The sequence below is a fragment of the Bombina bombina genome, chromosome 8 (genome assembly GCF_027579735.1).
Source record: "Bombina bombina isolate aBomBom1 chromosome 8, aBomBom1.pri, whole genome shotgun sequence".
Lineage (NCBI taxonomy): Eukaryota > Metazoa > Chordata > Amphibia > Anura > Bombinatoridae > Bombina > Bombina bombina.
In genome coordinates, this window is record NC_069506.1 from 24,708,122 (window position 1) to 24,719,656 (window position 11,535).

The 11,535-nt window shown below is 36.0% G+C and overlaps 1 protein-coding gene across 1 annotated transcript in view; it reads right to left on the reverse strand.

The window, feature by feature from the left end:
• SLC2A1 (solute carrier family 2 member 1) overlaps nucleotides 1-4,737 on the reverse strand; it is a 34,271-nt gene extending 29,534 nt beyond the window's left edge. Inside the window, exon 1 of the mRNA XM_053690192.1 lies at nucleotides 4,439-4,737. Coding sequence (XP_053546167.1) covers nucleotides 4,439-4,456 — 18 coding nt within the window. The 5' untranslated portion in view covers nucleotides 4,457-4,737. The remainder of the gene's footprint in view (nucleotides 1-4,438) is intronic.
• Nucleotides 4,738-11,535: the final 6,798 nt, after the last annotated feature.

Consider the following 11,535-nt stretch of genomic DNA (forward strand, 5'->3'; position numbering starts at 1 on the left):
CAGCAACAACTAACAACAAACTATATGGCATACAGTAGATTCATCCCCCAGCTGTGTACCCATCCTAGGACATTCCATTCAGGACACAACCAGTGTCGTCACTAAACTGAGCATGAGATCACGGGACAGGAGAGTCAGCAGAATGGGTGCAGGTCACTGGTGTAATGTGAGAAATGGCTTGTGTTTGGCATTTTCATGCCTACTCTGTATACACACAATATATATATGCACACACACACACATTTATATTCTAATATATACAATTATATAAAGGAACATTTTATATACCCCCTATCACATAGAGTGCCTTATGTACAGAATAGATAGGCAGAGATAGATGATAGATAATTAATAGAAATAATTATACAAACGTGGTACATGCAGACATGTGATGTAGACACTGATGCACAAGCTAAATATTTCCCTGTTTATATAAAAAGGCAACAATACAGACATCCTTACAGCTACTATAGCCTTTAGCTGTTCTATATACTGTATATAGTATATCTGTGCATTATAAGCACTACTATAGCCTTTAGCTGTACCATATACTATATATAGTATATCTGTGCATTATAAACACCAATATAGCCTTTAGCTGTTCTATATACTGTATATAGTATATATGTGCATTATAAACACTAATATAGCCTTTAGCTGTACTATATACTATATATAGTATATCTGTGCATTATAAACACCAATATAGCCTTTAGCTGTACTATATACTGTATATAGTATATCTGTGCATTATAAACACTACTATACACTTTAGCTGTTCTATATACTGTATATAGTATATCTGTGCATTATAAACACTACTATACACTTTAGCTGTTCTATATACTGTATATAGTATATATGTGCATTATAAACACTACTATAGCCTTTAGCTTTTATATATACTGTATATAGTATATCTGTGCATTATAAACAATAATATAGCTTTTAACTGTACTATATACTGTATATAGTATATCTGTGCATTATAAACACTACTATAGCCTTTAGACGTTCTGTATATAGTATATATGTGCATTATAAACACTACTATAGCCTTTAGCTGTTCTGTATACTGTATATAGTATATCTGTGCATTATAAACACTACTATAGCCTTTAACTGTACTATATACTGTATATAGTATATATGTGCATTAGAAACACAACTATAGCCTGTATCTGTACTATATACTGTATATAGCATATCTGTGCATTATAAACACTACTATAGCCTTTATCTGTACTGTATACTGTATATAGCATATCTGTGCATTATAAACACTACTATACACTTAAGCTGTACTATATACTGTATATAGCATATCTGTGCTTTATAAACACTACTATAGCCTTTAGCTGTACTGTATACTGTATATAGTATTAATGTGCATTATAAACACTACTATAGCCTTTAGCTGTTCTGTATACTGTATATAGTATATCTGTGCATTATAAACACTACTATAGCCTTTAACTGTACTATATACTGTATATAGTATATATGTGCATTAGAAACACAACTATAGCCTGTATCTGTACTATATACTGCATATAGTATATCTGTGCATTATAAACACTACTATAGCCTTTAGATGTACTATATACTGTATATAGTATTAATGTGCATTATAAACACTACTATAGCCTTTAGCTGTACTATATACTGTATATAGTATATCTGTGCATTATAAACACCACTATACACTTTAGCTGTACTATATACTGTATATAGCATATCTGTGCTTTATAAACACTACTATACACTTTAGCTGTACTATATATAGTATATCTGTGCATTATAAACACTACTATACACTTTAACTGTACTGTATATAGTATATCTGTGCATTATAAACACTACTATAGCCTTTAGCTGTACTATATACTGTATATAGTATATCTGTGCATTATAATCACTACTATACACTTTAGCTGTACTATATACTGTATATAGTATATATGTGCATTATAAACACTACTATACACTTTAGCTGTACTATATACTGTATATAGTATATCTGTGCATTATAAACACTACTATACACTTTAGCTGTACTGTATATAGTATTAATGTGCATTATAAACACTACTATAGCCTTTAGCTGTACTATATACTGTATATAGCATATCTGTGGATTATAATCACTACTATAGCCTTTAGCTGTACTGTATACTGTATATAGTATTAATGTGCATTATAAACACTACTATACCCTTTAGCTGTACTGTATACTGTATATAGTATTAATGTGCATTATAAACACTATTATAGCCTTTAGCTGTTATGTATATAGTATATCTGTGCATTATAAACACTACTATAGCCTTTAGCTGTTATGTATATAGTATATCTGTGCATTATAAACACTACTATAGCCTTTAGCTGTTCTGTATATAGTATATCTGTGCATTATAAACACTACTATAGCCTTTATCTGTACTATATACTGTATAAAGTATATCTGTGCATTATAAACACTACTATACACTTTAGCTGTACTGTATACTGTATTAGCATATCTGTGCATTATAAACACTACTATACACTTTAGCCGTACTGTATACTGTATATAGTATCAATGTGCATTATAAACACTACTATGCACTTTAGCTGTACTATATATAGTATAGCTGTGCATTATAAACACTACTATACCCTTTAGCTGTACTATATATAGTATAGCTGTGCATTATAAACACTACTATACCCTTTAGCTGTACTATATACTGTATATAGCATATCTGTGCATTATAAACACATAGCTGTGAAGTATCTGGTGCCCTGCACTGAGCCAGTCCCTGCATGTTGGGAGGTGTTTGATACCTGGATATTCTGTGTGTATCTCTGGGGCTAAGTGACAGGTAGGGAAGGGTTGGCTCTGATGATCACTGCAGTAATATCGGTCCCTGTAACCGGGGGGTTGGGGGACCATTATATTGGGGGCATCCTATACCTTTTGGGCATTGTAAGTTTGATGTCATCTGTATTTCGGGGACCCAACAGTCTGGGGTGTCCTGGATCTGTCATTTGGGGACTCCCTATATTTTTAAAGGATTCAAGTGTTTTGAAAAAACCTATTTGCTGCTATTTGTTCATCTAATACCCTTATTATTGGGGAGTCTTTTCATCTAGCAATACAAACTGCTATTTGTTCATCTAATACCCTTATTATTGGGGAGTCTTTTCATCTAGCAATACAAACTGCTATTTGTTCATCTAATACCCTTATTATTGGGGAGTCTTTTCATCTAGCAATACAAACTGCTATTTGTTCATCTAATACCCTTATTATTGGGGAGTCTTTTCATCTAGCAATACAAACTGCTATTTGTTCATCTAATACCCTTATTATTGGGGAGTCTTTTCATCTAGCAATACAAACTGCTATTTGTTCATCTAATACCCTTATTATTGGGGAGTCTTTTCATCTAGCAATACAAACTGCTATTTGTTCATCTAATACCCTTATTATTGGGGAGTCTTTTCATCTAGCAATACAAACTGCTATTTGTTCATCTAATACCCTTATTATTGGGGAGTCTTTTCATCTAGCAATACAAACTGCTATTTGTTCATCTAATACCCTTATTATTGGGGAGTCTTTTCATCTAGCAATACAAACTGCTATTTGTTCATCTAATACCCTTATTATTGGGGAGTCTTTTCATCTAGCAATACAAACTGCTATTTGTTCATCTAATACCCTTATTATTGGGGAGTCTTTTCATCTAGCAATACAAACTGCTATTTGTGACCAGCAGGCCCATTTATCAAGCTCCGTATGGAGCTTGAAGGGCCGTGTTTCTGGCGAGTCTTCAGACTCGCCAGAAACACAAGTTATGAAGCAGCGGTCTAAAGACCGCTGCTTCATAACCCTGTCCGCCTGCTCTGAGCAGGCGGACAGGAACCGCCGGAAATCAACCCGATCGAATACGATCGGGTTGATTGACAGCTCCCTGCTGGCGGCCGATTGGCCGCGAGTCAGCAGGGGGCGGCGTTGCACCAGCAGCTCTTGTGAGCTGCTGGTGCAATGTTAAATGTGGAGAGCGTATTGCTCTCCGCATTTAGCGAGGTCTTGCGGACCTGATCCGCAGTGTCGGATCAGGTCCGCAAGCCCTTTGATAAATGGGCCCCCTAGGTCTACACTGGGAATGTTCTGAGTATAAAGAAACCTTTTATTTGATGAATTTCCTATTTTTTGTGGGACCCCTGTACCTTTAGGTTTCAGCATATTTGGGTATCCTTGTTATTTTACAGGACCTTAGATGATTTATTATTAGTAGTATTAATAATAATCTGTATTAGTGAGGACCTTGTGTTTATATAATTATTAGTACCAGTAATATCATTACAGATAAAGTTAGAAAACTAAATGTATTGTGTATACTAAATATATTGGGGGGTTCCTGGTTTTAGGGTGACTTTGGCTCCTCACCTTGCCTCCGGACTCCATGCTGCCCTTGTCCCGGTTTCCCAGTCTCTGCGCAGAATTTCAGGCCCTCTTGTTTCAGCCGCTTGGTGTGTAAATTCCTCGTCCTGGTATCAGTGGAGTTATTGTATAGGTCAGAATGTATCCCTGTGTATCACGATCTGTCCCGGTGTATGGCTAAGTATCACGATTTGCCCCGGTGTATGGGTAAGTATCACGATCTGCCCCGGTGTATGGCTAAGTATCGCGATCTGTCCCAGTGTACAGTAAATATCCAACTCTGATTCTGCAGCTTCCAGGATTCACACAGTTTTTATTAACATCCTAGACGGGGTGGGTGTGTCCATTTTTGCTTTGTGATTGGATGGCTGTGTCTTACATTGGATGGGATGTAAGCAAGAGGGGCGGGGCACAGCTTCCCCCGTATTCACTGGAAACAAAGCGTTCACTGGGGATGTCTAGTAACTATAATTACTGTAAATGAGCATTAATAGTTTTGTACACACTAAAGGCCATTCACAGCATTAACTTCATGCATTACTTATTTCTGTCATGATTACAAAAGAGCACACGTTTTTAAATAACTTTCAATTTACTTCTGTTATCAATTGAGCTTCATTCTCTTGGTATCCTTTATTGAAGGAGCAGCAAGGCATTACTGGGAGCTAGCTGAACACATCAGTAAGCCAATGACAAGAGGCGTATGTGTGCAGCCACCAATCAGCAGCTAGCTCCCAACTCCTGAGTATTATTTTTAACAAATTGTATCAAGAGAACTAAGAAATTTAGATAATAGATGGACATTGGAACATTGTTTAAAATGGTATGTTCTATTTAAATTATGTAAGAAAAAAATGTTTCATGTCCCTTTAATGAATATCACTGGGGTGGTATATGGTCTGTACACCATGTTTTAATCCTGGTACTGCTTGTCTATCCATAGTATATTAATAAGTCCAGTATACTGTGGTCTAAAACCCAGTTTATTATGGTCTACCGTCTAATTGAGTATTCCTTAGCCCACTATAAATAGGTTCTATGGTGATTACATTGTGTTTCTAAGCCCGGTATATACTTGTAAACGTTGTATAGTGTGGTCCTATGCCCAGTATGGGATGAACTTAACCATAACATTAAAGGGAGATGAAACCAAACAATATACTTGTGTGACTCAGACAGAGCATACACATTTCAAAAAGTTTCCAATTTACTTCTATTATCAAATTTGCTTTGTTTTCATGTTATTCTTTGTTGAAGAGATACTTAGGTAGGCATCTGGAACACTAGATGGCAGGAAATGTACTAAAACAGTTATTAGTAGAGGTAATGGTAAATTGAGAGTATATCATCGATCTGAAAAGGGAGGTAGGAGATGAATCTCTACGACCGATAACAGAGAACCCATGAAATAGACCCCCGTTAGGGAAATCATCTTATTCAATAAGTGATACTCCCTTCACGTCCCTCTGACATTCGCTGTACTCTGAGAGGAATCGGGCTTCAACAATGCTGAGAAGCGCATATCAACGTAGAAATCTTAGCACAAACTTACTTCACCACCTCCATAGGAGGCAAAGTTTGTAAAACTGAATTGTGGGTGTGATGGGGGGTGTATTTATAGGCATTTTGAGGTTTGGGAAACTTTACCCCTCCTGGTAGGATTGTATATCCCATATGTCACTAGCTCATGGACTCTTGCCAATTACATGAAAGAAATATATAAAACAAGTAAATTAGAAAGTTATTTAAAATTGCTGCTCTATCTGAATCATGAAAGAAAAATGTTGGGTTTCATATCCCTTTAATCTCATTCTCTTAACACTAAAAATACCAAAATGGAGCAAAAATGTGCAGCTTTTATACATAACCCCAATATTTTATATGTAGTGAAGCAGCCAATTAAACCAAATCTGACATCTGGGAATTATTTTTACTCAGATCCAGTTCAATTCATACATCTGACAAAAGTCACTATACAAACAGATGACCTATTTTATTACATATCTTAACCACATTCTGGCAGCAACAATTTACATTTTATACATTGTCCCCATAGACGTTTTTTGGGGGGAATGAAACTTTTTAATAATGCACCCAAAATATAACCTGGTTGTACAAAATAATTGATGAAAGATGCATAATATAACCTTCATTTGTTTTAAAATACTGTATAACCTTAATATGTGATGAGATTGAGAACATTTCTTTAAAAGATTACTTGAATGTTTTATCATAAATATTCATTTTTAAAACTACAATATATCAATGCAATTTTTATTGGTAGAAAGTTAAGACACCAAAATTGATGCTGCTGTGGAATTATTATGTGATGTAAACACATCAGGTGGAACACTGTACCCATGGATGTGCTTACAGATGGGTCAGCTTTCCACTGTAATAAATATCCACACATAGAATCTGCTGCCTTCACATACAGCTTGCTGGCTATTCATGGAATTGAGCAAGGGTTTTACGCACAAACACTAGACCTAAAAATAAAGCAGTCACATGCAGACACTTAATGATTCTCCCCCATGCAGGGCCGGAATGGGAATAAAAAGCAGCCCTGTAAAAATATGAAGACCAGTACTATTTTACGTTGAGTAGGTAGAATGCACATACCCCATTTTTTCTCAAAGGGGATTACAGGCATACTTCTTCCCCAAAATCTTTTCAGAATGAAATTATATTACTTTGCTTTAAATTAAAGTGCCAGATTATTGTTATATAGGCACCCTACAACCCAATTGCATCCATTAATCACCCATTTAAATGCAGCTTTCCAGCCCTAGCTGCTGCAGCCCACCGGGAAATCTCCTGGTATCCTGGTAGGCCAATCCGGCCCTGCCCCCATGACATCAGCTACACACAGCTTGTTACCTGGAATTTCAGATTTCTAGCAAACAAAATAGTCTGTAAATCAGGGACTGACCAGGCTGGACAACAGACAGCAGAATTTGTAATTAGCTAGCATTATAGGGTAAACCCTTCCTTTGTAAGATACAAATTATTTTCTGTAACAGTTACACACAGCCAGTTATACTCAGGGCATAGAGAATTGGTGGTGCCCAACATCTGGTTTACCAACATACTTCTTGATTTCACTGGCTTCAGTTGAAGTGCTTACTAAGTTATTTTTATAAACCAATGCAATATATATATACTTTTTCAACTCCTACTATACAACCATATTTAAACATATTTAAAAAAAAAAAAAATACCTGTTTTGTTTTTTTAGGTTCCCCCATTATATCCTGTGACACAATTCTATGTATACATTTGGATAAAACCTTTTCTTGACAAAATATAATTTATTTTCTTTAAGTATTTATTCAAAATAAGCCATGGGGGTAATATAAAGTCCTGTAAAGTGCAAACAGATGTTGTGTTTTCCCTAGTTCATTTCATACACACAGAACAGCCTTTCATAAGCTTACACCAGTCCAGGACTGAGGGATAATTGACACAGGAGGTTGAATATTGCAGTGCTCTGGCAGACAAAGGGTTAACAGGCATAACATTCTCCACAAATGAAACAATGAGGTTAGAGCTGTATTGGCTAACAGAGCATGAAGATAACGTTTCACTCACAGAGCTTCTATCCAGGCTTCAGATAGCACCACATCTCTTTGTTTTATTTTTTTCACAAAAGAATATGTGCTGTCATAACATCCACTGGCTAACATGGTATCATTTGTTTGTTTTGTATAGAAAGCATCAGTTAAAGAGGTGTGTTTATGGCTCTGTAGCAGGAGGCTGTGAGCATCTCTAAACCAAGGCCTGTGCTGCTGCTGTGTATGTGACTGCAGGCAGGTAGCAGCATTATGATTAATGCAGGATGCTGGGCTAAGGGATGTGACTCATACTCATAGTGCTATGTCTGAGCTGTCTATCTATCTATCTATTCTATCTATTGGGTACTTGTCATGCATTTTCAGCACCAATACATTTCAATGCACAGAATTTCTGTTTTATTAAGGAAAGAAAGTTGTATCACCTGTGAAATAACATTGAGCAATTCAGTAGTTTATTCATTTCCTAAGAATTTCACTAGCTATTTGCAAATAGATTAATAGTTGTACACTAACTCAGAGACAAGCAGATAGATAGATTAGATAGATGATTAGATAGATAGATAGATAGATAGATAGATAGATAGATAGATAGATAGATAGATAGATAGCTAGATAGATAGATAGATAGATACATGATAGATAGATAGCTAGATAGATAGATACACAATATATAGATAGATAGATAGATAGATAGATAGACAGATGGATAAATAGATAGATATATATATGATATATAGATATATAGATAGATAGATGGATAAATAGATAGATAGAAAGACTGACAGACAGACAAATAGATGATATATAGATAATAGATAGAGATAGATAGATGGATAAATAGATAGATAGAAAGACTGACAGACAGACAGATAGATGATAGATAATAGATATAGATAGATAGATAGATGGATAAATAGATAGATAGAAAGACTGACAGACAGACAGATAGATGATAGATAGATAATAGATATACTGTAGATAGATAGATAGATAGATAGTGTCACGGATACCAGGCTGCTAAAGCTACCTCCTCCCCATATTGTGGATTACTGTGTCCCCCACCAGCTTCTCTTGTATTGTTACCCTAATTGCACTTTGTCACGGAAAGAGCTGATCTCTGCCGCTTGGCCCCTTCCTGCCTTACCGGGCTTATGGAAATACTCGCCGGTTGGGCTTGCTAGCGGTCCCCGTTGAACTTTACCCTAGGTCGCACCAGAGGCCCTTTGCCCCAGAACTCCGCTCTTTTGGGGATTTTCTAGGCCTTTGGTGGACAGGGGTTGGGGTGAGTGCTGAGTGGGAAGCTCACCCGGGAACACCTCCACCTTAGGCTGTTCCTGAGTACCTTTGCTAGGCTGTCATGTCACTTTTTGGACTGTAGCATCTGGGGACCAGGAACTTTCCAACGACACCCTGGAAGGGCCACCACTCCCCAGGGATCACTCTGAAACCACAACCTAGATACTATGGGGGTCTCTATGTGACTATGGCTGCTATGAAAGCGCCAGCCTGTCTGGAGGGGCGGGAAGCATGGGATCAGATAAGGCTCTTATCAAGATGAGAATGAGTATATAAGCTGTGTGGTTTTCCCAATAAAGTCTGTTCGTGTTTTGGTCTTGTCTGGTTATTAGGGTGGGCTCTGCTAAAATCGCTTTCTCTGCTCTACAGCTACAGGTTCCAGGTACAGGAAGGACCCTTCTGGCACAGCTACCCAGTCAGAGAAGCTGGAGTCCGTCACAGATAGATATAGATAGATAGATAGATAGAGATAGATAGATAGATAGATAGAGATAGATATAGATAGATGATAGATAGACAGATATAGATTGATAGAAAGACAAACAGAGAGATGATAGATCGATAGAAAAAGATAATAGATAAATATTTAGATAGAGATAGAAAGACAGATAGAGATAGATAAAAATTATAAATTAGATAGATACTACTAATATAGAAAGACAGATAACTTAATATATACTGTAGATACAGACACATTAACAGACATATACAATACAAAGACATACATATACAGTAGATATACACACACAAATACAAACAGATATACCCAAAACACTCATACAAGGATACATACACACACACATGCATACAATGACACACACACACACATGCATACAATGACACACACATACACACACACACACAGGAAGGCCTACAATGACACACACGCACACACACACACACACACACATATACAATGACATGCACACACACACACATATACAATGACACACACACACACACACATGCATACAATGACACGCACACACACATACAATGACACACACACACACACACACATGCATACAATGACACGCACACACACATACAATGAATGCACACACACACACACATGCATACAATGACACACACGCACACACACATACAATGAATGCACACACACACACATGCATACAATGACACACACGCACACACACACATACAATGAATGCACACACACACACATGCATACAATGACACACACGCACACACACATACAATGAATGCACACACACACACATGCATACAATGACACACACAAATAATGACCAATACATGCATAAAAAATATGCACAGGCGCATATAATATACCCACACAGTGATACTCACAGATGCACAGATATATATACAGTATATATATATATACAGTATATATATAAAATATACACACACACCATATTTTTCTGCTTGCAACTGAACGAGCTAATAACATCTCAAGTGCCTCTGTCAAAAGAGAAGTGCACAGCCATCTGTGCCAAATCATCCTCCGCAGCACAGATAAAATGTATGAAAAAAATCATATGCAAATATGTTTCATTCAAATTATTTTATAGTCTGAAACAGAGAAGAGGAAATAAAACCTCTTTCATTTCTAAATTCCTGTTTAAGATGAAATATTATCCAAAATGTACCAAATAAAGCTGAATATATGTACAGTATATATATATATATATATATATATATATATATACACACTCACACTGCTTTTGTTTTATTCCCTTTTTACTCTATAAATCTCATATTAATTTGGAAAAGCTGAGTAAACTAGTATCTATTTATTAGTAACTATATATAAATATATATATATAAAATTCATTAAAATTATGGGGGGAGATAAAAAACTGAAATTAAAATCCTCCATGTCTCAAAATTAAATCATTGTAAATATTTGTATAGGAAATTAGTACATCTAGGCAAGTATCCCTGCTTGCTTTTCCCCAGAAATTCTCAATATACAATGTTTCCAATGCACAAGAGAATTGTGGGTAAGATATGCAAATTCTCATTTTTTTTGCTTCAAAAATACTGTTTTGACACAGAGATCCTTTTAAACAGGATTATGACAGCAAACCAGAAATCACTCACTAGACAAGCCTGTTTCGTTCTTTTTGGAACTCATCAGTAGGAGATAGATTTCTGGTTGCTGCATTGGAAAAGCTATTTTCATGGTTAAACCAAAATTCATTAAAATTATGGGTGGAGATAAAAAACTGAAATTAAAATCCTCCATGT